The sequence below is a fragment of the Gracilinanus agilis genome, chromosome 1 (assembly GCF_016433145.1).
Source record: "Gracilinanus agilis isolate LMUSP501 chromosome 1, AgileGrace, whole genome shotgun sequence".
Classification (NCBI taxonomy): Eukaryota; Metazoa; Chordata; class Mammalia; order Didelphimorphia; family Didelphidae; genus Gracilinanus; species Gracilinanus agilis.
In genome coordinates this window covers 363,521,940-363,549,735 of record NC_058130.1, presented here as the reverse complement: position 1 = coordinate 363,549,735, position 27,796 = coordinate 363,521,940, and the positions used below count along the sequence as shown (strand labels likewise).

Below are 27,796 nucleotides of genomic sequence, written 5' to 3'. Positions count from 1 at the left end.
TCCTGTCTCTCCAGAATCGGAATTGCTCTGTTAACTGTATGCAGTGCCAATGCGGGTACATGCATGGGTTTTATATCCAAGACCTTCCTCAGCCTGCTTGCAAGCTGGAGCCTCCACAAACATCCGGTGGGAAGGCCCTAGGAGGAAACTGCAGGCTCTGTTTCCCCCTCCCCTCCCCCGCCCCAGGGTAGACCGAGGTTGGGGGTGGGGGGGTGGGGGAGAGAGCACTGAGTCGAGCTTGGTAGAGCAGACGTGGCGTCGAGAGTGTGGGATTCGAATGAGCGGACGGGCGGGCGGGGCAGTGGCGGCAAGTTGAAGCTCGCCTGAGAGCTGATTGGCTGCCGGCGCCCGTCGCCCGGTGCGATTTGTTGTTTGGACAGGGCACGTGACGCCGCCAGGGCGCCGGCACGTGCGGCGGTTTAAGCGCCGGCCGCGTTTGGGCGGGACCGCTCTGTGAGGCGGTGGCTGCCTGTGGTCGCGGGAGGTGAGGAGGCGGCCCAGGAAATGGGACCTGGGGCCCCCAGACCGTCTAGCCGGGGCGGACACCGAGCCTCGCCGCTGCCTCTCAACCCCTTTCATGGTCGGATGGCAGCAGTGGAGGGAAGGGAAAAAGGGAAGGCCAGGGTGGGGACCCCGCATTGCCCGGCCTCGAGTAGGTGCCCGCGGGGGGCCAGCGGGCCCAGGCCTCGCCGCCTGGGAGACCTGAGTGTGTCCCCGGGGCGGCTTTAGGGCTCGCTCTCTGGGACTGAGGGGTTGGGGGCCGGCGGGCGGGATGGGTTCCTTTGTACCCCCCATCGAGTCTCCCCCTTCCCTGCCCACCTCTTCCTTTAACCTTGGAGCCCTGTCCCCAAGCTGTCCTTGGGAAGAAAACTCGGAGTTTTCCTCCAAGGGAGTCTCAGAGTTTCCTCCTCCTCCTCCATCCCACCCTTCTCTCCTCCCTTTAGTTTTGTTCGGGACTGTTACAGGGATTGCAGTTATTTTCTTTGGAAAGGTTGAACCTGTGTACTGTGTAGTCTGTGGGTGATGGGGGTGTATGTGGGTAAATTTGAGTATTAGATGAACTAAACTCCTCTTGTAAGGATTGATTATTGATGCATAAAACCAGATAATAATAAGCCATTTATATAGCCCTAAGAGGTGTTCAAAATGAGTTGAATAATTTTTAAAGTCTATATATGAAATTGGAATATAATTATTATGCTTATGGTTCTGTGGTCAGATATGCAGAGTTGTGTTTTTATTTGAATAGAACTTGTGGCCAACATGGGAGATGAAGATTGGGACACAGAAATCCTCAAACCTCATATACCGTCTTTTGTCCCTGTATTTGACAAGGTGATACGCTTAAAGTTATATTATGTGTGTTAAAATAATGCACCCGGAAGTTTTAAATGTTGTAGTTTTAGTTGGCTTTAAGACATGTTTTGGAGTGATAATTGGACAGCCTTATATGGAATGGAATAATAAGAACTTTTAAGAAAACCAAGGCATCATGAAAGTGTATTCCCAGATTCTGTAACGAGGAATTTAATATACTCTACAGGTTTCGAAACAGGAAGTAGTCATATTAAGACTAGTTTATGATCACTTGGCATAAGAACAACTGAAAATGGCTATTTCTGTAATGGAAATTTCCTCTTTTGACTTTCACAGAGTCATTGACTTTGGCTTGATCAAAGTTTGTGTCTGAAACAAAAATCGAGAGAGATTAGCCAATAAAAAGCAATTGGTGTACAGTTTTCATTAAATATTGGCACTTGGTCCCCTTAAGGAGATTCCCATGAATTAAAAAATTCAGTTATGCAGTATTTTGATTTCTGTTTTGTATAAGAGAATGGTTTTTTGTTTAGAAGAAAATCTGACTTCAAGTTGTAAGAAGAAAACTTTCCTCTTGGTAAAATGAATATAGTTAGCTATGAAAACGGAAGAACAACATAGATTTGATGATATAATTCTATAGAAGGAACCAAGACTGCTTATTAGCTGTGTCACTGAGCAAATCATAATTTTGGTGGACCTTAGTTTCTTTATTTGTAAAATGAGAGAGTTGGAGTACATGATCTTTTAAGTCTCAGCTCTCTGAACAGAACTTTTGAGTTTTTGTTACATGAAGTTTAAATTCATGAAACATCAAAATCCCAAGAAAATATTGATTTGAATTTATTGTATTTCATGCCCTAGGACTTTTGTACCCTAAAAAACACATTGTACTTAAAATCATAGAATCATAAGCTTTTAAAGATGAAAGATCTTAGAAGCCATCTAGTCCAGTCCATACCCAACCCTAATATTACAAGTGAGAATATAGAGGTCCAAAAAGCTTAAATGATTTATTTAAGGTCACACATTGAGTTAATGATAGAACTAGAACTTAGGTGTTGGGATAATTGAGGAGTACTCCTTCTATACCATGCTATGTTTGAACCACAAAATCTGTTGTTTATTTTTCTCTCCTCAGTTTTAGGGTAACTTCATATATTTGAAATATTTTGCTACTCATTTGGAAGCAAAAGCAGTGTCTTTCTGCTTTTTTTTTTTTTTTTTTTAATTTAAAGACTGAGGGAGTTTTTGCAGTGGATTTTTAAAAAATAACATTATTATTACCATGGGCAGCTGGTATAGTACTGTCTTAATTTCAGTAAGGAACTATATTTAAGAATTAAGGTAGTCCTTTGGATGTAGTTTTTTGGGGGAGTTATAGGTCCTGACTATACTTTAAAGTAAATCATTAAGTTTAATCTTTTTTTTTTTTTCTTTTCTGCTAGGATACCTATTCTTCTGGAGCAAATGGAGATGCTTTTAATAGGGCTTCAGATTCATCAGGTATGTGTTAAGGCAGAAATGTGAATTTCACCTAGGATTAGGTAGGATAGTATGAAATTTTTTTTGACCTCATTCTGAATTTATCCTGTTTTGGATCTTGTATCCCTTTAAAATGCTATCTTGGAGCATGTTTGACCTCTGGGTCAAAGCCTTAGGTTTCCTGTTGAGGGTAGGATCCAGAACCTGGAGACTCTTGAGTGTTGAAAGCATTTGGGACAGGGAGGTTCATGTCTAATCCCCTTAATTTCAAGGGATTTTCATCCGGAGATGGGGTTGTTGACAAGTTAACCCAAAATCTTCCCTTTGATAACATATCTGTTGTGCAAGTTTTGGCACAATTCTTAACCTCTTAGGATTTCATGTAATTCTTTTAAGACTGTAAATTACAAAAAATAGTTGCTGATTTGTTCTGGTATTGGTGGTTTGCTCACCGTGAGCTCCTTTACACTGATGAAATCACAACTGTTAACCAAAAATAACCCATACCTAAAATAAAAAATACTATTTCTTTTTGTAAAGAAGATATATTTGTGATTGAATTAACTTGCCATATTCAAACTAGCTTACCATTTTTATAGTCATGATTCATTCAATGCGTCTTTTCAATTAGATTTTAAGTCCTTCAGTGGAATAATGTTTAGGATGATGAAGGAATTTAAAACTATGCCACATAAAGATTAACTGAAGGGTTTGAGGATGTCAACTTGGACGAGAAAACTTAGTGGAAGTTGAAGATAGTGTTCTTTAAAGTATGTGAAAAGCTCTTCTGTGGATAATTGTTTAAAAAATGCTTGACTATATAGGATAGAAATATGAACAATGGGTAGGAGTTGCAGAGTCATTTTTTAGCTTTTTGTTAATATAACTGTTCAAAAGTAGAATGGATTGTTTTGAGAGATGGATTTTCCATCAATAGAAATCTTTAAGTAGAGTCTGGGTGACTACTTGTAGAAGAAATTCATGAATAATGCCTTACAAAATTGAGTGGATTTGAAGTGAGATTTGGCTTTAAATGATAGCTCTGTTAATTAACTCCTTCAGCGACCATGGCAAGTTACTCAGCCTTCTTTGAATTGGTCTTTAATCTGTGAGGAAATTGAACTAGTTGACTGCTAATGTTTCTTCTAGCTTTACATTTATGATACCTTCAATTTCCCTTTCCTCCTTTGAAGGCATTCAACTCAAATTTTAAAAGCATTTTCTCTGTATCTTCTTTTCCTCATCATTCTTCAACTTGTATTATATTTTTTTCTTTGTGTATTATGTTTGAATTCTATTTCTTTTTTTTCTTCCAATTTGAGTCAATTTAATATCAAGGCCAAAGATTATTCTTTAAAAAAAATTTATATCCCCACAATAGATTCTTAATAAATGTGTGAATAAATGATTCTTGCTAATTGTCTTTTTGTATTACAAAACCAGCTTTTGCTTCAGCTCTGCTAACTTAGTGTATAATCTTAGGCAAGAAACTACCTCTCTAGGCATCAGTTTTTGAAAACAAGAATTTTTTCAGATTTTAGTAAAAAAAGATTATTCCTTAAAATACTAAGCTTATTAACTTGCATGCTTAATAATGCTTATTAACTTATTCATTAATTACTAACATTTTAATAATATATAAAGAATTATTAGTGTAATATTTTATGTAAGTAGAAATATCTTTTTTTTGTTTTATTAAACCTGGACTATTAACAATAACTGTTTAGTTTAATCCAACTCTAGGTCCAAGGTTAATCAAAAACAATTCATTCTGAACCAATTTTTAGTCAAATGCTGCCTTCTTTATAATAATAACTAACTTATATAATGCTTTTCCTACTCTAGCTACAATTTGTTTTATATTCTTTCCTCATTCACACTCTGAAAGTGTAAAACTGCTTTGTCTACTTTCCTGGAAGTGAAGGGAGAAAAGTGTGGGGAAGGAGAAAGTAAAACTTTGAGTGATAGGTCTGAAGGCCCAACCCTTCTTTTGGTAGCTAGCTTAAATTTAGTTCAGTATTATACAGTGTTATATGGCAAAGAAAGTTGTATCATGAGCAAAAAAATTTTTGAGTGCTTTAATAAATGAGTCACAACATTTCTTCTCTAAGGTAGGTAGTGTAAATATCTTTATTTTACAGATTAAAAAAATGAGACTAAGCTGTTAATAACATCTGCTCACATTTATATAGTTGTCAAATGATTTACCCAAGAATCATATAGTTAAGAAATATCAGATCTTTTGTTTTCCAAAAAAATCTAGCATACTTTCTGAACCATGCTCTATGGCTCTGGTGTTTACAGGTATCTCAGGAATAAAAGATATTTGGCATACCTTGCTGTTAGTGTTTAGTACTTTCCCATTTTAACATCTCAAGGGAAAGACTACATTTGTACTTCTAATTACTATCTTTGTTTTTCTCCCAACTTGTCACAAAATCATAGATAAACAACTATGCTAAAGTATTGTTCCCTGGTGCCTGGGCAAATTTGTTTTGGTTTCTTTTCAGTCATGAGAATTTTTCTTTATTTTAGCTTTCATTTGAAACTGGTCTGAATACTGATTTGAATTGACAATTTTATTTGTAACCACTCACAGATTGCTAACTCTGAGTAAGCTTATTTTATATATATATATACATATATATATATATATATATATATACACACATATATACACATATTAAAAGAAAAGATACTTTCCTCCCCCTTTAGACATCTAAAATACATTTTAAAACAGAGCTCTATTTAAATGAGTACATTATCCATAATCTGAAACCCAATCTACTCCTGGGCAAATAAATTGTGAGACTTTATTTCTTCATCAGAAATAATTAAGATAATACTTACATTGCTTCTCTCACTCTTCAAAGGTTTTTGAAGAAATTGATTATCAAATTTAAAACATCCTACATAAATCTTAGTTGTTGTTTTATGTCTTCTTCCTTCCCCCATTCTAGATTGTTATGTCTTATGATATATAAAAGGGCTATATGGTTTTAAGAATCTGAAGCCTTTTATATGTTGCTGTGTCTTTTGTTCATCTGTGTAACTTTCATTTATGTAAGATGTTTTCACAACTGTCAGACATTAAAAATGTTAACAGTAGTCCCATTTTGTATATGAGGAAAGAGAGACTCAGGTTAAGTGACTTATCTAGTATTTGAACTTAGAGTTGTTCTAACCTCAAGGCTAGTCTTTGTTGTATTAAACCACTTGATAATATTTGCATGTTTTTTTAAAAAAACTTTTACCTTTTGTTCTAGTAACAATTCTAAGACAGAAGGGCAAGGGGGTTAATTAACTTGCCCAGGTCACACAGTGGGTGAAGTCACATTCGAACCCAGGTCATCCTAACTCCAGATCTGGCACTATTTCCTGTGCCACTTATCTGCTCCTCCCATCCTTATATTTTGTATTGCATTGCATAGGTGTATGTGTATATATACACACACATATATATACACACATATATGTAGCATATGTGTATGTGTGTATATATATGTACATATATATATGTATATATGTATATACTATATATTTATAACAGGTAATGTTTGAAATTAGCCTATTTTTTTCTAACTAAGTTTAACCTGGAGCTACTATAAGGGTAAAGGACCAATAAGACTTTATTTTTAGCTCTAAGCAAAAACAGATTAAACCATGTTCATAGACTCTGACTAAAATATAATAAAAGGAGAAGAATTTAAAATGTTGAGAGGAGAAAAAAGAAAATTCATAAAATATATATGGGAAGAGAGAACATTGGAAATGCTTTGGCACATTTAACTAGTACTCTAAAGTTTGTGTTATAAGAGAATGTGGTAGTTTTTGACTTAAGCCCTAGGGAACATCAATCTCAGCAAAACAGCATTTTTATTATTTGTATATATTGAAGCTTTTAAGATCAGATCATTTGTGATAGTTGTTTCATACTTTTTGCTTTTATTTTGTTTTGAGGTAGGTGCTTTGTTCTGAAAATGTTATATGCTTTAGTTGATATGATGCTTAAAACTGAGTGGAGTAGTAGAGTTATAGCTTTAATGGAATCAGAATTCATGATCATTCTGAGAATTATAATCTGAATTTTAATAGGGCAAGTCCATCTTCCCAAGGTTTCTAGCTTATGTTTGTGGTTAGAGTGTTCTTTTGGCCTTGGCAAATTTTGAATCTGAGTTTGAGATACAACACTAAATTGGATACCATATCAAATTCAATATTAGAACTGCAAGGAATTGAGTTACAAATAATATCTTTAAAGATTTCTTATGAATTCAGCCAGAACTACACATTTTTCTTTTCATCAGATAAGAGACATTTAAAGTCTATTATTAATTAGTTGGTAATAAGTCAATTCATTTGACTAATGAGACATGGAGGATGGCCTATGCAAAGACATGGAGATGGAAAACGGAGCACTGTGTTTGAGGAACAGAATTACTTTTTAATGAATATTTGTAATAGATAGACAAAAATCAAACTGTACTTTTAAATTATAAATTTGCAAAGTAGTACTGAGTACATAGTTGCTCCTAGTAGTGTGTAGAGAATTGGATGAATTCGGACCTTGACCTCTAAAAATATATGATCTAAGCTCATATTTCATACAGGTAAAAATACATTGAAGTTATGTGGCTCTGATGTTTAAATTTAAAAATATTTAGTAAGTGCCTTTTATGTCCATCACTTTCCCCTGCTTTCTGCCCTCCAAGAGGAGGAAAGTGTTTTACCATTAGTCTTTTGAAGTTACGATTGGGTTTTGTTTCAGTCAGAGTTCTGAGATCTTTCCATCCTTGTTTATTTTTCATTTTCTCTTTGCTTCTTAAATTCTGAATTTTACAGATTTGAAATGGTCTTTTCCATTTATGTAAAACAAAAAAATTGTATATATATATAACCATGAATATGTCATGTTCAATTTTTTCTTTTCTAAAATATAATTCATGATGTAATTTTTCATAGCTGTCCTCCTTATCTTTTTTTTTTTTCTGACCTTCCATTTGTGCTCTAGTTCTTTGTTCCTTTTTTAGGGGGAAGGAGACTAGCCTAATTCCTAGTTCCTCTTTTCTTACCACTCACCTGTTAGAGAAAATCAACCCTTATAAGACAAGTTCTATATTGGCCATTTCTAAAAATGTAGGTTTTAAATTGCTTCTTGAGTCCATCATCTCCCTTTTAGAAGGTAGGTGGCATGTTTTATCATTAGGCCTTTGAATCTGAAGTTTTTTAAAAGTTGTTTTCCCTTACATTATTATTGTGGTGTAATGTAAATTGATCTGGTTCTTTCATTCTGCTTCAATTCATACAGGGTTTCCCATATTTGTTGTGTCCTAGAGTGTAGTAAAATTTCATTATATTCCTGTGTGCCAGTTTGTTAAATTATTCACTAGTTGATGGGTTCCGGTTTCATTCTCTTTTCCTCTTAACTTTGTTCTGATCTTCTGTGTTTCTGTCAAGGATATCACCATCCTTCCTTTTGGCTGCACAGGTTTGCAGTCTTTTGATTCCTCTGCTTCATCTCACATATCCATTTATTTACCAATCCTTGTTAATTCCACCTTCACAAATCTTGTATATATATCTCCTTTCACACAGCCATCATCCTAGTTGATGTCCTTATAACCACCTCTCAAATTTGAACTATTTCAGCATCTTCCTAGTTAGTCTCTCTGCTTCAAGTCTTTCCCTACAACAATCTGCTTTCCACACAGTTTCCAAAGTGATCTTCTTAAAGTATGCTCATATCACTTTTTTTATAAACTCCTGTGGTTTTTTCTTATGTTTAGAATTAAATGTAAACTTTTCTATTAGTTAAAGTCCTTTATAACTTGGTCCCAGCCTGCCTTTTGTGCTTTATTATTCATTACTTCTGTTTATGTACCCTGTGGGCTGGTCAAACTGACTTCCTTATTATACATGACACTCCCTCACTTGATTGCTGTGCTTTTACACTGGCATTCCATCATACCTGGAATGTCCTCTCTTCTGATAAAATGTTAGCTCACTGAGGCAGCTTAGTGTTTTACTTTTGTTTTTATGCCTGGTATAATACTTTTTCATAGTTAGCACTAACATTTTTTTGATTGATTGCTTCAATAGATATAGCCATAAAATACTCAAATTTAGGGACAGCTAGATGACACTGTGGATAGAGCACCAGGCTTGGAGTTGGGAGGACTTGGGTTCAAATCTGGGCTCAGATACTTCCTTGCTATGTGACCCTGGGCAAATTACTTAACTCCATTTGCTTAGCCCTTTTGCCCTTCTGTCTTAGAGTTGTTACTAAGATAGAATGTAAGGGTTTAAAAGAAAAAAACCACCCAAATTTATAAGAAAAGAAATACACTGGTGTGGATTCTGATGAAAGGACATTGGATATTGATGGGAGGGAAAGTAAGGGATGGATACATGAAATAAACTTTTCTAGAAATTCTAGAATTGCTTTTTGCTATGTTAAACAATACATGTGGCCATACAGAGAGAATTTGATTTAAAAACATGATTTTCCTATCTAATTTTTGGGATCCTATCTGAGGGCACTTCTGTAGTTATCAATGTATTATAGCCATTTCAATTTTAGATACTCTTAATTTTTTATTATTAAGTGATACCTTCTAAATGGTTACTGGTGTTTTAAAAAATTTTTAAAATTATTGATATTATTATACATCTATATCCACATATATCTTATGTAAGATCTTGATTTTTCTCCCCCTATATTTACTTCAAATGTGAATTGCTTTAGAAATCAGTGATGTACCAAACCGGAGAGATCAATTCATGAGGAGTGGATTTGCTTCTGGACGGAGTTTGGGAAATAGAGGTATGTATCAAACATTTGAATGACTGCTGAACAAATAGGTAGTAGAAGCAATAATAAAGTGAGTAGGTTGCTTTTCTCTGCATGCATGTTTTTTTTTGTATAATTACTATTATTTTTTCCTTTAGTTAAAAGAAACTTTTATGAAATAAGTTGTTCACTAAATGTATAGTGGATGACATACTAGAGAAATTTTAGGCCAATGTTGGTGAAACTTTGCTTGTAAACACTCCTGCATTACTTCACACAGTGGAGGGAGGAAGTGCTTGCATTGGGCTGCTGGGTGGAGCTTGTGAAAAATGTCCTTAGGTGTTGTGGAAAGGAGGCACGGAGCAACCTGCCCCCCTCCCCACCCCTCACCCCTCACAGTGGGGCATGCATGCCACACCTTCATCAACACAGTTCTAGGTCTTACCCTGCCTACTTTACCTGTTGTGAGGATAAAAAATGAATTAATGAAAGTAAAAATATTTCATAAACTGTAAATTGCTATAGAAATGTGAAGTGATTAATTTTTCCCCTTTAAAGATATATTTGAATAAGTCCTAGTTTTGTCACTTGCTGCAAGTTCACCTCAGTAGGCCTCAGTTTTATTATCTTTAAAATCAGGTGTTTGAACTAGAATGTGTTTATAATCCATTCTAAATTCTTAGCAGTTTGATAATATACTGCAGTTTTTAGGAGTCCTTGATTAATTCCTTTTGTCCTTTTAACTACTACCAATATGTAGTTGGTACTTAGAAAATAAAGTACTATACATCTTAGCTTGTCTTGTTTTTAGTGTTAAGCAGTTTAGTTTATTTTTCCTTAGTTCTTTTTTAGCATTTTTGATTTTGAAATTTGTTCAAAGAGATGTGACCAAGGTGATGAGGGGAATCAAAGCTATGCTTTATGAAAGTTGGTTGAAGGAAGTGAATATGTTTAATCTGAATAAATAACCTTCAAATATTTGAGGGATTTCTCATGGGAGGAGAATTAGACCTGTTTTACTTTGTTCCTGAATGCAGAACTAGGAAAAATAGTGGAATTTATGTAGAGGGAGATTTTGGCTCAGTATACGGAAAACTCAATAGTTATAGCTGTACAGAAAATGGACTCCTTTGAAGTATAATGAGGTCTCTGTCATTGAGTAACTTTAACTTGTTGGGGAGAGTATTTGCAGAAAGTTAATATTTTTGGGAAGAATTTGGCATAGCTCACTTTTGCAATTTCTTCCAACTCTCTCACTGTAATTCTTTATACAGTCACATTGGTATTTACAGAGCTCATTAAAAAGAATTTTTTTTTATGCAGTAGCAGTAGGTTTAATGTTATTTTTTTTAGATTTATTCCTAAGCCTTTTGTTTTATTTTTATTTATTTTTCAAAATTAGTAGAATGCTATCTTTTGGCTGGTCATTTACAAGAGATTTTTTTTTTAAACATTATGGATTTAATTCTTTCTGAACTTTTGCAGATGCCAGTGATCAGTCTTCTAAGAGAGAGAATCTATCCACAATGGGTGGATTTGGAGCTGGAAAGGGTTTTGGAAATAGAGGTAATGACCTAGTCTTAAGTAATTACTTCCTAGACAGATGATAGTTACCTCAGAATTTTATTAATGTGTAAGATGATAGCGGTAGATTATAGTATAATAGTTTCTTTTTTTCTTTTTTTTAAACCTTTAACTTCTGTGTATTGGCTCCTTGGTGGAAGAGTGGTAAAGGTGGGCAATGGGGGTCAAGTGACTTGCCCAGGGTCACACAGCTGGGAAGTGTCTGAGGCTGGATTTGAACCTAGGACCTCCTGTCTCTAGCCTGACTCTCAATCCACTGAGCTACCCAGCTGCCCCAGTATAATAGTTTCTTAACATATACATTAAGGTCTGCTATAACACATGATCCTAAAAATCATTGTGCTATACGAAGTACAATGAAACCCACAGAACTTAAGGGGAAAATGGGATTCCTGAGCACAACACTCAAAAATTCATCAGTTACACATGAAAAAAAGGTAGGAACACAATCAAAATGCTAGTAGTTTTGTACATTTTAAATTGTTAAGAAATACATGACTACTAACTATAAGTAGTGGTAATGTCAAGAGTCTTGGGCTATTGCTCAGCCTCTGGGGTTCTTACAGGACTTCAAAACTCAAACTGACAAAGTAAAGTTGCTATGGGTGAGAGTAGGACCTCAGTGGACTGACACTCCAGTTTTTAGATCTCAGCCATGGTAGAAGGTGGAGTAAGGGGTAGACTAGATTTCCTCAGCTCACAACTCTTAGTGTCCTAGAAGATACATAATAAATATGGCATTTTACCTTGACAATTTGCTTTTTGAAGTTTGCTTGTGAAAATGGGTATCAAAAGGTGCAGTTTGTGAGTTATTGTGGAGTAGTGTAGTTTTCGGAGTTCACCTAATGTTTCTTGAAGACAAAATTGAACATAAATAGAAACAGAATTGTTGTTAAACTCAAAGTGTTATGTATCAATTGGAACAAATTCACTTTTAAAAAACACTCCTGAGCATGCATATTTCTATATTTTAACTCAATTACATGAGAAAAATAATTTTTAATCTTTTTTAAGGAGTTTAAGCTAATTTTTCCTTCTTTCCTCCTCCCAAAATGACAAGCAATCTGATATTGATTTTATATGTGTAATTGTACAAAACATCTTCCGTATTAATTCTTTTGTAAAGAGAACTTGAATAAACAAAAGAAAAGTAAAGAAATAAAGTAAATAAAGTATGTCTTGGTCTACATTCAGACTCCATCAGTTTTTTCTCTAGAGGCAGATGACATTTTTCATCTTGAGTGCTTGAGGATTTTCTTGGATCACTGTAATACTAGGAAGAGCTAAGTTTATAAATATTCATTATATAATATTGCTATTACTGTATACGACGTTCTCCTGGTTATTCTCACTTCATTTTGCATCAGTTCATATAGCTTTTTTCAGGTTTAAAAAAAAATCCTTCACATCATTTCTCATAGCTCAGAAGTATTCCTTTACAATCATATATCACAATTTGTTTAACCATTCCCTGATTGAAGGATAACCTCTCAGTTTCTAATTCTTCGCCACCACAAAAAGCTGCTATAAATATTTTTGCCCAAACAGGTCCTATCCCTTTTTATCTTTACCTCCTTTTAAAAATCTCTTTGGCATATAGTCCCAGAAATGGTATTAGCTGGATCAAAGGGTACTGCATAGTTTTAAATCTTATTGGGCAACTTGCCTGTTTATCCATTGACCTATTCATATCAATTGGGGGATAATTTGTATTTTTATAAGTTTGCCTCAATTTTCTATACATTTGAGAAATAAGACCTTTATCAGAGATACTTGCTGTAAAAAAAATTTCCCCAGCTTTCTCTTTTTCTTCTAATCTTGTTTGCGTTAGTTTTGTTTGGACAAAAACTTTTTGGCATAATATAATAAAAGTTTTCCATTTTCCATTTTATTAAGCTTGTTTGATCTTAAATTCTTCTTATCCATAGGTTTTACAGCCTAATCTATGTTCTTCCAATTTGCTAATGATAGTACCCTTTATTTCTAAATCGTGTCCATTTTTGACCTTATCTGGGTATAGGATGTGAATCTTTTCCCATTTTTTTCCAGCGGTTTTTGTCAAATAGACAAATTCACAGTTTCCAAAAATGTTAAAGCAGAACTGACTATTCTGTCCTGAGAGAGAGACAGTGAAAGAGTGTGTGTATGTGTGTGTTAAAGTAAACTGTGATCAGTAAATATATGTTCAGATTGTGCTAATTTTGTATTTTGTTATAATTATCTCACTTTTCCTACAAAAAAGTTTGTTTAGGGAGAAAAGATTAGTATATCTAAAAGGAAACTTTTTGAGAAGCACTTTATGTGCAAATTGCATAAAATATATAATTATATCACTGTTACCTTGAATCTTTTTATCTATAGCTCATGTAGTTGCAATTGTGCTTATTATCCCCAGAAGTATTGTGTTTTGAGCATTTATTAACAAAACAGTGGACCAAATAAGTATTCTAACAAATTTGTATATTTTCATATTATTCCCTAGGTTTTTCAAGTAGCAAATTTGAAGAAGGTGATAGCTCTAGCTTTTGGAGAGGTAAATTAAATCTTATGGTTGTGAATAGATCCTATTGTGTGCCATTTAGGTTATAAATGGAAAAGAAATTAAGATTTGACTAAGTATAACTGTCTATTCCAGTTGACTTTTACTGAGATAATTTTAAAAATTGAGTTTGAAGTTACTTTTTTTTTTGCCTTGGAACTCAGGAATATCATTATGGAAAAGTTTATGATTATATATTATATCATAGAAGATCAGTACATAGGTAAAGCAGTGCTGGATTGGAAATAGACCTGATTTCACATTTTACTTCTGATCCTTAGTAGTGTGCCTCTGAGCAAGTCAATAGAATCTATTTTTAACATTACTTTTGTCACCTCAATCAAAGGATAGTTGCAAGAGCTTTGCAAGCTGAAAATTCTATTTTAAAATGTGAGTTATTCACTTTTCTGGACTTCCTTAGCTATAAAAATGATGGGGCTGGCCTAAGTAACTCTCTCCATCCCTTCTGAATTTATGATCATTAAAGTAATCTATAGACACAACCCTTTCAATATGTTGTACCAAAATGAGACTAGGCATTAATACCACCCCCCCCCACTTTGATGTTTAGAAATCTGTTCGTTTCAGATTGACCTTGTGTTAATTATTGAAGAGCACATACATCATGGAAAATGATCACCATCTATAAGATTACTAATACTGAAAATTACAAAGACTTTTGTAACATTTCTGTCATACCCAGGTTTTTGGATTTGGTGTGTAAAAATAGCTCGAAATAGGGAGAAATTCATGAAAGAATGACTATAGAAGGGTGACTTACTTAGAGAAGCCAGGAAGCATGGCTGAGACTTGATCTTCTTAACCTGTGGCAATATATGTAAAAATAATGCATTTGGAATAGAGAGTTGACATTTGGGCCATTTGGGAAGAGTTTCCCCCCTCCCCCTAACCCTTAAGTTCTGTGTATTGGCTCCTTGGTGGAAGAGTGGTAAGGGTGGGCAATGGGGGTCAAGTGACTTGCCCAGGGTCACACAGCTGGGGAGTGTCTGAGACCGGATTTGAACCTAGGACCTCCCATCTCTAGGTCTGGCTCTCAATCCACTCAGCTACCCAGCTGCCCCTGTGGAAGAGTTTTAATAATTTTTTTCTTCTAATTTTTAAACATTTTTTTATCTATGTTCCTTATGGATTTATGATGCCACATTTTGATTCATTTATTTCTGTTATATGACCCCTGAGCCACTTTTTATAAAAGTTCAAATTTTCTCAGTATCTTGGACTCAGGAACTTTTCTATTCAAGAGTGCTAATTAGTAATTTTTGTAGACAAGCATGATTTTTCATGATCCACATGTTCTTAAATGACTAATATAGAATTAATATGAGATTAATACTTCTTTCTCCAAGACACTTAGTTTCTTATATTCATTCCCTTTTGTTTTCCTTCTAAGCCTTTTTTAAATCAGAAATTAAATGTACAGTTAGAATTGTTTTGATCCTTAGTGGCACACTAATGAGGAAGTTTAGGCCTCAAGCTAGAAGATTTTTCCTATGGACCTAATTATTTAGCTCAATCCATGCTAATCTTGGACTGTGGATGTTACTTTATTTTCCTTTCTTAATCTCTGTTATAGTTCTTTCCTTAGTCATTTTTCTCTTGCTCCAGTCTAACCTACTATTCCTTAATTCCATCCATTGTCGTTCACTCTGCTAGTAGTGAACTGTCACTCCATTGGATTATTTCTTCAGGGTACATTTTTTTGAGGAAAACTTTTCTTATTTTAATATTTTATTTTCCTAATTACATGTAGTAACAATTTTCAACATACGTTTTCCAAAATGGAAGATCTTACTTGTGCTTTTCTCTTCTATCTTTACTATCTCTACTCTTGGCTATAGTAAGACATTTGATGTGAGTTATACATGTATAATCATGCAAAACATATTCCTATATTGGTAATTGTTGTTAGGGAATATTCATATAAAACCAAAATCTTGGATCCTTTTGGAAGTCTGGTTATTACTCAAGAAAAACCCCAGTAAAAGTCAGCAGCAAGACTATTAATTTACCTGTGTTTTTAGCCCTAACAATGAAGGATTCCTTGCCCCAGTGATAACAAATTATGCTGATTATTTTTTTTTGAATTTGTCAAAAGCGTGTTGTGAGAAGAAAGTAGTTGAACTTTAAATTGATTGATCATAATTAATGTTGTAATTATGGTGGGTGAAAAACTAACAGTAGAATGAAATACCTCCCAAGGATCATCTATGTCATCTTGTTTTCTGCTGGTTAATCCTTTTTCCTATTCCAAAAGATTATTGGGAAAATTGGTATAGATTTGAAACACCAGGACAGTGTTCTTAAATATTAGAAAAAAATTCATGGTGGAAAAGCATAGACAAGACTATATTGAAAACATTAAGGCTGCGATAGGATTAGATCACAGACAATGGAAAGACAATTCCATTCTAAAGCTGGATTTCTTTTGGATGTTTTGCTTAACTATGATATATTCATTTGTCATTTAAGAATCTAATGATTATGAAGATAATCAGACAAGAAGCAGAGGATTTGCCAGGAGAGGTGGTAAGTATATTTTATATTTAATCACATTTTAATAAGTGTGGTGGTGTACCACTGAACTCATTCTAGGTGAGAGAAATTTTACTTTTCAAACACAAAAAGCCTAAAAATCCCCTTAGGTGCATGTTTACTCTTAATTAAAGACTAGAGAGAAATTATAGCAGAACTTTGCTTCTAGAAGAAGAGGCCAAAACAAATTTTAGTGGTGGAAGAAAACCTTTGCAAGAAAACAATATGCCTTTGGCCATATTTAGGAAGTGCCTTTCTGCTTCTGAATTTACTGGAATATTAGTACTTAGGTGTTGGCAGTATTTTTACCAACTCTAGGCTGTGGATTATCTGAGTTTTTGTCAGGTAAGCTGAAGTTAACCTGGCCTCTGAGGATGAGTGATAGACTAGATAAATTATTTTCTGCTAATGATCAGCAGTTATTCACCATATTCAACCAATACATTTTTTAGTCCCCATAATGAGGAATATGTAGAATTACGACATCTTTATGATCTGGTAAGAAGATAGTTGTATTGATAGCTGCAGTAATATTTATATAGGTTTTTTAAAAAAAAAAGATCCTTACCTATTATCTTAGAATCAATACTTGGTTCTGTATTGGTATTGGTTCCAAGGCAGAAGAGTGGTAAGGACTAAGCAATGAGGGTTAAGTGACTTGCCTAGAGTCACGTGGCTAGGAAGTTTCTGAATCCAGAATTGAACCCATAGCCTCCTGTCTCTAGGCCTGGCTCTTTAGCCACCAGTTATATAACCAGTAACTATCTAAGCTCGGATTTGAGTTGCCTTCTCTAGGAGCACAGATTTTTCATGTTTTTTGCCTTCACATTTAACTGGTAGTTTAATAGCAGCTATTCTTTAAACTTGTTAGTGCTTGGGTCTTATCCTAAAGATAACTTGGATGCACAGAGTTTTTTTCTCTGTAAAACATGAGATATGACCTGTGGATAAAGATGCTCTTCTCTTCTAGCCTATCCCTTTATCAGAGTTCTTCATTCTTAAAAACTATGAAGGATATTGGTATAATCTCACTGAACTTAAAATCAGTAGTTTCGAGTGTCCATTTATTTGAACATGGCTACCATAGAAACTGAGACGTCTAATGTTGGAAGACCCAAGTTCAAATCCAGCCTTAGACACGTTCTAGCTGTGGGACTCTGGGCAAGTCATCTGTTTGCCTCAGTTTCCTCATCTATAAATGGAAATAGTAATAGCATCTACCTCTCAGGGTTGTTATGAGGATTGAATGAGATAATAATTGCCTGGTAAATAGTGCTATATGTTATATGTTGTAATTATTTTTCTTGTTATTGTTGTTATTTAACCGTCTATAAATGACCCTACATGAGTATCATCAGCTGTAGGAAATAAGATCCATAATCCTTAACTTGACTGGTTTGAAGAAAAGCAGATTTATATGATTGAGATATATATGATAAGCTGGAACTTGAAGATACTAGACTTTGACTTATAATGTCTGGTGACTGGCAGTACTGTGCTTATTTATGCCCTTTTATCTTTCATTCTCCTTTCCGTGATCTCCCCTTTCTTAGAAGAACATAACACTATTTAAATGAAGCTAGTATCAAGAATAACTATCAGAAAGTATGTAGATAACTTGTTTGTAGACGTAGATGCAGACCCAGTTGTCTCTACTTTTCTAGACAGACACTAGTGGAACAGGGATCACTGGGAATTTTAAAACTCAAACCACTGTGAAGTAATCTCAGTATCAAACATAATTGGAAACCCTGGATTTGGAGGAGAGAACAAGAACTGCTTTTGTGGTCACCATATTATTTAACAAATCTCTTTATCCTTGACTGGCTTCCTCATCTCTTCCATTTTTGTAGAACACTTAGAGATGAAGGAAAGAAGTAAGAGTTGTCTTAACTCCAACATCTCTGGTTTAACATTATACTAATAATTATATGCAGAACATAGTCAAGCTCAGGGCTCAGGATGTATGTGTTTTGAAATAGTATTTTCTTTTTACAAACTTAAACTAGAGAATATATCACATTCTGAATTAGCTGGACTTCCTCTATAGTATTAAGGTTGATTTCACAGTGTATTATAGAGATTAGTCTAGAGCAGTGATTCCCAAAGTGGGTGCTGCAGCGATCCAGGGGGGTGGTGATGGCCACAGGTCCATTTGGGAGCGGTGATAGTATGTGACAGGGGGCGCTAAGTAATATTTTTTTCTGGAAAGGGAGCAGTAGTCCAAAAAAGTTTGGGAACCACTGGTCTAGAGGTAAAAGAATTTATAGGTTATGTTGGTAGTGTGCTATTTTGGAAGAGGCAAAAGGAATATCATAATCGCAAAGTAATCCTGAATGAGATGTTGCAAGAATTTTCAGGAAACTTTTTTGTAAAAATAAAACATTGTCCAAAAGCATGGGAAATGGAGGTCAGAATACAATCTGTAGATTTGACCAGACAGAGCAAGAGGAAACTGAAATCTAACTCTCCTAGAAATGTAATTAAGTTCTAAAGCTTCAGATCAAATAATCATGTAAGCAGACAGGAGCCAGTTTACATAAAAAAACACCAATTCAGATTGTGTGAGACCAAGCAACAAGGGTGAGGAATATAAGAGACTGGAATGTGTGATGCAAGGGAAATTGAGCTGTATCACCAAAATTACCTGTCTTGTATAACCATAGTGGTCCATCATGAGATGTAGATGGCTCTAAAATGAAAAGAACATTTAATTTATCCTTGTTGTGAATTCTAGAACAGGGAAAAGGCTTTGATGTGCACATTGATTGACCAAGCAACTGAAGCTGTTGGGTAGTCTGGAATTGAATGCAAGTAAGAAGTAATAGATGACTCCCTATTAATGTGCTGTAAGGAGGTGATAAGTCTATTGTAGATTTTCTCACCTTGTAGAAGGGTCATTACCAAATCATGCCAAGATTTTTGAGGAAGAATCTCTTGAAAAGAGTATAAGAACATAAAGGTAGCTAGGGAAAAATGAATTTTAGAAATGAAATACTAGAAGTAAATGTTAATGAAACAAAGAATTATGGAGGATGAGAGAGAGAGATAACTTTCCTAAGGAAAGAGTCAAAACAAACTAAAGTTCTCTCAAAAATAGAATCTGGTCAGGACAGGGGAGTAATATTGGTTTGTTAAAAAGTAAAAGTTAATGCTGTTTCATTAGGTCAGGATATAGTGTGTATATTTGGGTTAACGAAGGAACAAAATATCTGACATAAAGAGGCAAGGTTAGATTTAAGGGAGAAAAGCTGAGTTATGGAATTATAAGATTTAGTGTTGGTAAATTGAATTCCTTAGTAAAATGGAAGCAAATTGTAAAATGGATTAGGAAACAAAACCTATCTGTTGATAGTTTATTGTTTAGATACTTAGAATAAATACATTAAAAACATAGAGATTGATGCAGATTTAAATGACCAGAATAGCAAAAAGACTATCATGGTTTAGCTAAATTAAAAAAAATCAGAGTAATAATAATAGACAAGAAGAGACAAATGGGAAAGCTATATATTACTAGAGGTACCAAATAGCACTCATTGTATTAAAGAAGTAGCTAACTGATATGTAAAGAGACCTAGATGATAAAACCAATTCTAGGTTACTTTTATGTTCCTCTGGTAAAGCTTAATGAATTCAAAAGAAAGATTACATTTAAAAGGCAAAATTACAGACTTGCCCAAAATGTTGGGAAAACTATTTGATCAATGAATGGAGACTTCTGAAAATCTTAGTATGTAGTTTTCAGGTTCCCATGGGCATTTAACAAGAATTGACCATTTGGCCAGGGTAAAAAGAACTCATATACAGAAAGACTAGAATATTAAATATCTCCTTTACAAATTAAAACAAAATTTTAATCAATAAAGGAAATGTTTGAACAAAACACTTAAGTTTTAAAAGTTTATAAGTTTAAACCTTTACCTTCTGTGTTAGAAACATCACTGTGTTTTGGTTCCAAGGCAAAAGACGGGGTAAGGATTAAACAGTGGGAGCCAAGTGACTTGCCCAGGATCACATAGCTAAGAAATGTCTGAGGTCAGATTTGAACCCACGACATCCCATCTTTAGGCCTTACTTTCAATCTCCTGAGCTGCCCCCCAAAACTATAGTCTTTAATGGAACCTAAAAAATGGATATTGGAGATCAGACCATAGAAACAAAAAAAATTAATGAGATTTATGGGATATTGATAAAATAATCTTGTAGGATAATTTTAAGTCCTTGAATATGTAACAAAAAACGATAATAAATTGAGCATGCAGTTTAAGGAGTGGAAAACCAATACTTAAACTAACACAATAGGAAGTTGGGCAAGAGATAAGAAACAGAATTAAAAATAAACAGTTGGATAGTAATAAAGAAGCTAGTATTTTGAAATATACCAAAATGGATCAATTGCTAATTTGTTTTTTTAAATAAAAGGAAATTTAAAAGTGAATAAAGAGAAATTATTGCTCAAGTAGTTAATAGAAATTTATATGCCAAATTGTATAACAAAAGTAAAAACCTAAAACAAAAATGGATGAATACTAAAAGAAATGAATAGAAAATATATAAACCACCTGATTTCAGAGAAATTGAACCAAACCATAAATCAGTTCCCATAGGAACACTCCATTATGTAGAACGTTTTTAAGTGAATTTTGTAAATTTTTTAAGGAGCAACTAATTCTTAAGCAACATTGGGCTTTTATTTAAAATGGGAAAAGTCAGCATTATGCCACATTTTTCTGAGAGACAAACATGGACTTGGTTGCCAAGAAAGAAATGAATAAAGTAAGAATAACAATTATAGAAGAATACCGTTTATAGATCATTAGCTTTGATGTAAATATATTAAATAGAATTTAAAGGGTTTCTAGAAATTCATTACAAAGTTTTATTGATGCCAGAAATGTAAGGATAGTTCAATATTAGTATAACAATTAGCACAGTCACCAGCGATTAAAATAACTCTTAATAGAGGAAAAAGTCTTTGAAATAAAACACTGTCATATTAACACAATGAGGCAGTGGAATAAAAAGACTGAATATTAGCAGAACCATTTAAAATTAAGAGCTAACATTCTTTGTAATGGAGAAACACTGACAGCTTTGTCAATAATTTAATTCAATGGATAGATGTTTACTAAGCGTTTATGTTCTTGACACTGGACTTAAAAAAATAATGGGGGGGGGTGAAGGGGATAAGAGGAGTATGAATCAGGCAACCATGTTAAAAATGTATATTAATAAATGTTAAAAAAAATAAAAAAAATAAAAAATAAAAAATAAATAAATTCCATAGGGGAAAAAAAAATAATGGAAGTGTTTGCTATTTTAGAGCTTACATTTTACCAAAGAGCTCAACATGTAAAAAGATATGTAAATAGAGGACACTAATTACAGGGTTTTAGAATCTCATGTAAAGTGGCACCTGGTCTTTTTTTTTTTTGGAGGAAGCTAGGGATCTTAATTTTTTTTTTTGATATCATATTGTTTTATTTTATTTTTTTAATTTTTATTTTGGATATTTTCCCATAGTTACATGTTTCATGTTCTTTCCCTCTCCCCCAAACCCCCTAACCCCACTTAGCCAACGCACAATTCCACTGGGTTTTACATGTATCATTGATCAAGGCCTAATTCCATATTATTGATAATTGGACTAGAGTTATCGTTTAGTGCAGGGGTTGACAACCTTTTTGGCAGTGAGAGCCATAAATGCCACATTTTTTAAAATGTAATTTCGTGAGAGCCATACGGTGCTCACAGTGCATGCTCCTGTAACAGCGCCTGAAAAAAAATTGACTTTATGGCTCCTGCAGAAAGAGCCATACGTTGCCGACCCCTGGTTTAGTGTCTACATCCCCAATACTATCCCCATCAGCCCATGTGTTGAAGCAGTTGTTTTTCTTCTGTGTTTCTCCTCCCACAGTTCTTCCTCTGAATGTGGCTAGTTTTCTTTCTCATAAGTCCCTCCGTCTTGCTCCGGATTCTTGCATTGTTGCTAGTAGAGAAGTCCGTTATGTTCGATTGTACCACAGTGTATCAGTCTCTGTGTACAATGCTCTCCTGGATCTGCTCCTTTCACTCTGCATCAATTCCTGGAGGTTATTCCAGTTCACATAGAATTCCTCCAGTTCTTTATTCCTTTGAGTACAATAGTATTCCATCACCAATAGATAACCACAATTTGTTCAGCCATTCCCCAATTGAAGGACATTCTCTCATTTTCCAATTTTTTGCCACCATAAAGGGAGCGGCTATAAATACTTTTATACAAGTCTTTTTCCTTATTATCTCTCTGGGGTATAAACCAAGTAGTGTTTGCTATGGCTGGGTCAAAAGGCAGATGGTCGTTTAAAGTAGGGATCTTAAGATACAGAGATGAAGAAGTTCATGTATTCCAGATATGGAGGCAGCCTTTGCAAAGACATGGAAGGAGTAGATGAGGTACTATTTGTCATGAACAGCTTCTGTTGAATAATTTGAATAAAATGAGGTATGCATGAAAAAAAGCAATGAAATCATATTGCAAAAGTAGATGGAAAGCCTTATTGGAAGGATAATGGACTTGGAGCTGAAAGAGATTTTAGAGGCCATTGGGTTCAGTTATTCTCATTCTCCAGATGAAGCTAAAGTTAAATCAATTAGTGTCTGAGGCTGAGTTTGAAGGCCAGGTCTTTCTGAATCTCTAAGGCCAGTATTATTGTTAAATGTGCTACTTATAATATTGTTTGGATTCTGTGGTTTATGTGAGAGGCAATAAAGAAACACTGAACATCTGAGTAGTAAAACAGTAAAGTTAGATTTCTGTTTTTAGGAATAGTTGCATGCTCACCTTCTGAGGGCTGAATTGAAAAATGAAACGATTAGTACTAAAAGAAGAATGTCCACCTTACATTATTTGGCTTGTAACAAGAAATTCCAATTCACAATACAAAAGGAAAAAGAAATTATGGTGTAAGCTTTAGCAAAAAAGATACAAGATTATCATCATTTGAGTGATGAGGTTTCCTTAAGCATAGAAAGATTAAGGGAAAAAATGAAAAATGAGTTGTCTCAGCAAATAAGCATGATGTAAAACATAAAAACACAAAAACTATCAGCATTTCTGTATGTTTCTAATAAAAACCAGGAAGAAGCAGCATAGAAATACGGAAAATAAGCTTTTTAATATCTGGGAATTATTAGAAAAGACATAAGACTTGTCTAAGCATGACTACTAAACATTTTTCTGAGAAATTATAAAAAGATGGTAATAGACATAGAATATCGTTTTGGCTCTGCCAGTATAGTAAAGATTACATTACATTTAAATTAGAATTAAGTAATAATGTTTATAGGGAAGAACAAAAGGATTGTTTTCAAAAAAAGTAAAAAAAAGTATGAACAAAAGTGATTTGTCATTAAATTCCAAATTAGCAAAACTCTCTGTATCGGAAAAAGAAGAAAAAAGTTGATTAGTGGCATTGGGTCTGTGCCAAATCAATCATCTATAATAGTCTGTTCTTTGGCTAACTCAAGAACATAAAATGTTGGGAAATAACTAAATTCAACATTTTTTGTGTAATGATTTGGTGGAAAGTGGCTTTATAGCAACATTATGTACCACAATAAATTTCATATGGTTAAATGAAATGATTAACATGAAAACTTTCACCATTATAGAGGAGCATGCAGATGATATCTTACAGTTCTAGATAAGGGATAAGTTTGTAACTAGCCGTAACATAAGAGTATGTTAAAAAGACTAAATCGGTTATAAATGATTTCTGATGATATTAAAATCAGAGTGACTAGAATTAGATGAAGAAATAGAGACTGGTGAGCATCTTTGCACAAAAGCAGCCCTCAAGAAAAATTGACATCTTCAATCTTTAGGAAATTAACAAATCTTTAAAATTGAATCATTATTAGTCATAGGATACACACAAATTGTTTTCAAAAGCAGAAATGAACTATCAGCTATCTAAAAAGAGCTTAAATTGCTGATCATCAAAAAAATGTATATTGTGATACCTTTATAGGTTTGCTCTTGGCAAATGTGGCAAAAGCAAAAAACGTATTTGTGGAGATTTTGGAAAATAGACATGTAAATATACTACAGGTAAAACTGAATTAATTCATCCTTTTTGAAATTAGATTAAAAACTAAAAAATTCTTTGTATTGTTTGACCCAGTAAGTAAATTGGATTTATAGATCAAGGAGATCACTGAAGACAAGAAAAGATTGGTATAAAAATGTTCATAGTACTATTTATGACAGGAAAAATTTGGTAACTGGGATAAGAGAGGAGGTATACCTGAATTAATTATGATAGGTGGATATAATGAAATATTACTGTACCATAAGAAATGATAAATATGAAGTTTTTAGAGAAATATGGAAAGAAGTCAGTTAGGTGATAGAGTGAACAAAGCAGAGCCAGAGGTAGTATATAAAATTATTATAATTACTCTAAATAAGGACAAATTTAAAATGGTTAGAAAATTCACATGAAGATGTTGAACAATATTATTGATAACTTTTAAGTTGTTGTTTGTTGGTTCATTTGGGTCCAATTCTTTGTGATCTTTTGAACCTTAGCATGCCAAAACTGTCTGAGGTTTTCTTGGCAAAGATACTGGAGTGGTTTGTCATTTCCTTTTCTAAATTTTAAGTTAGTATATGACAGCTAGTTGGTGAAGTGGCTAGAATGTTGGACTTGTGTGTATGTCTGTTACAGTCTCTTTAAGCCTCATTTTTCCTTTCCTATTCTATTCCTCTCTCCTCAATTAAAGGAATACCTTGTAACAAATAATTAGTCAGAAGAAATTCTTCACACATTGGTTGTGTTCAAAAATGCTTTATTTCATTTTGTACCTAAAGTTTATACTACCCATTTGCCAAGAAGTGGAAGCATGCTTCATCAATAGTCTTATGCAGTCATTCCCAATTACTAAATTGTTCAGTTTATCAAAGTCATTGTCTTTACAATATTGTATATGTTGTTATTTTGGATACTTCATTCTGTATCAGTTCATATAAGATTTCTTATCTTTTCCATTTGTCATTTCTTATGCCAATAGTTTTCTATTACATTCATATACTATAATTTGTTTTGCTGTTTCCCAATTCATACTTCTTTTGTTTCCGATTCTTTACTATAACAATAAATTCTTATCTTTGTTAGGTTATCTTTGACCCTTTGGGGGTATATATATGCCTAGTAGTGGTATTATTATGTTTCGTGTAGTGGATTTGCAGGAAGAGTTCTGAATTCCTTTCCTGAAAGGAGGCAGTTAAGGTGGCTTGGAGGCTGCTAGATGGCTCAGTTGATAGAGTGCTAGGCCTGGAGTCAGGAAGACCTGCATTCAAATCCTCTGACCTTGAACCAGGAAGACCTGAATAGAGATCTTGTTTCAACCTCTTACCAAATGTGTGACCCTGGGCAAGCCACTTAACTTCAGTTTGCTTTAATCCTTTGGAGAAGGAAATGTCAGACCACTCTAGTGTCTTTGCTAAGAAAATTCCACAAACAGTATTGGTGTGCTGTGGACCTTAAGATCTTAAAAGGTTGAACATGATTGAAGAACCATACTATTTCAATGATTTGCCAAAATTATAGGTCTCTTCGTGAATTGTTTTCTTTTTTGTTTTTGCTAGTTTGATGGATGTGAGATAAACCCCCAGCGTTTTAAATTATACTTCTCTTGTTATTGATGATTTAGAATATTTTTAATATGGCTGTTGATAGCTTACATTTCTTAAGAAAACTGCTTTTCTTTTGACCATTATCTGTTGTGGAATAGAAATTATATATTTATATTATTTCTGTATATCTTGGCTAACCTTTATCATAGAAGTTTGACAAATCTTTTTTTCTTCAGTTGACTACCATCTAATTTTAACTGCATTGATTTGTTTTTACAAAATCTTTTTAATTTTATGTAACTGAAATGGTCTATTTCAGTCATGGGCAAACTACAGCCTGTGGGCCAGATGTGGCCCCCTGAAATGTTCTATTTGGCTCGCGTGACATTATTCCTAATCTGATGAATAAAAAAGAATACAGGCTATAAGAAAAATAAATATTTTACTCTTTTTTCCTCTCTTTCGTTTTATATCAGTGATGACATACAAATTTATTGACTTATCCTAGATATTGGAATGTTACATTGAGAGTGAGAGACTGGCTGCTGGCAACTTTGTAGGGAAGAGTAAAACTGGCAACTGGGAGGGGCAAGGAGAGTGGGTAAAATCACAAAAGAGATTTAGCTATTACTTAGGAGGGTGGGCAGGGTGGAAGCTGGAAGGGGGACTTAAGCCAGTTTCTTTAACTTCTTTAAAATCCCAACTTCCAGGTAGGGAATTGGACTCTCCTCCCCTTGGCCTTGGGGGATTGCAAATCATAACCCTTTTCTTCCTCCCTCACAGCCTAGGACTTCTGAGCCCAGGTCAGCTGGAAACCCTGCTCTCTAGTTTTCCACATTTTCCCTAGCATCTGCTGTGCGCTGTGACTTCTGGGGTTCTAGGGGCTGCTGCTGCCGCTGCTGCCTCTGTCCCAGATCAATGGAGCCTCCTCCCAGTAGCTACCCCCTCCACTGTGGCTAGATATTGAAACACATTTCTTGATTCAGACCTGTCTTAGCGTTGTTGTTTTGCTAGTTTTACTCTTCATATTGTGAAAAATTTTAGCCCTAAGATGTTATCTAAGAAACATAAAGTTGATTCTGAGTGCCATGTTTTCAAAGATGAATGGACTTGGAAGTACTTTTTCACAGTTTTTAGGGATAAACCACTATGTCTCATCTGCAACAAAACTGTAGTAGTCTACCAAGAATATGACATTTCACGTCACTTCAACTCTAAGTACAATGATGTCAAGGTTAGAGCCATGACCAAAGAGGAAAGAAAACAAACAAAAAAAAGATCTATGCAAAAAACTATCAGGCCAGCAAAGTATTTTTAAGAAAGGAAAAAGTTCTCAGCAAGCAGCTACACATGCAAGTTATGTTGTAGCATACAATATTGCTAAAAGTAACAAAACTTTCTATGATGGAGAGTTTGTTAAACACTGTGCTCAAAGTTTGCAATATTTTAAGTCCTGACAAAAGAAAAGATTTTGAAACAATAAGCTTATCTCAGAAAACAGTGACTTCTAGAATCAAAGCAATAGATAAAAAACGTATTATCATAGTTGGAATCAAAAATTGGCCAATTTAAATTCTGCTCAATTACTATGGATGAAAGCTCTGATATAAATGATACTGCACAGTTACTATTATAAGAGGTGTTGACGAAAACTTCTGTATTAGAGGAACTAGTATGCATGAGGTCGTTGAAGGGAACTACAACAGGGTCAGATATTTTTCATGAATTTATGGAAGGAATTTCAACTTTGAAAGTACCTATAAATTGCACATGTAGTACAACAACAAATGGAGTGAGAAATATGATAGGGAAAAAATCTGGATTTGTTGGGATCTTTAATGAAAAATATCCAGATAACAATGTTATATTTCTACATTGCATCATACTTCAAGATGCCCTGTGTAAA

The 27,796-nt window shown here is 34.3% G+C and overlaps 1 protein-coding gene across 5 annotated transcripts in view; it reads left to right on the top strand.

Annotated features, from left to right (window-relative positions):
• The first annotated feature begins 504 nt into the window (after positions 1-504).
• DDX4 (DEAD-box helicase 4) overlaps positions 505-27,796 on the top strand; it is a 68,288-nt gene continuing 40,996 nt past the window's right edge. The window contains exons 1-7 of one of the 5 annotated variants that reach the window (XM_044657731.1): positions 505-652; positions 1,250-1,335; positions 2,766-2,823; positions 9,548-9,625; positions 11,078-11,158; positions 13,659-13,709; positions 16,206-16,262. In XM_044657731.1, coding sequence (XP_044513666.1) covers positions 505-652; positions 1,250-1,335; positions 2,766-2,823; positions 9,548-9,625; positions 11,078-11,158; positions 13,659-13,709; positions 16,206-16,262 — 559 coding nt within the window. Of the gene's footprint in view, positions 653-1,249; positions 1,336-2,765; positions 2,828-9,547; positions 9,630-11,077; positions 11,159-13,658; positions 13,710-16,205; positions 16,263-27,796 lie in introns of those variants that run through there. The other 4 variants (XM_044657735.1, XM_044657732.1, XM_044657734.1 and 1 more) reach the window with 4 other exon arrangements.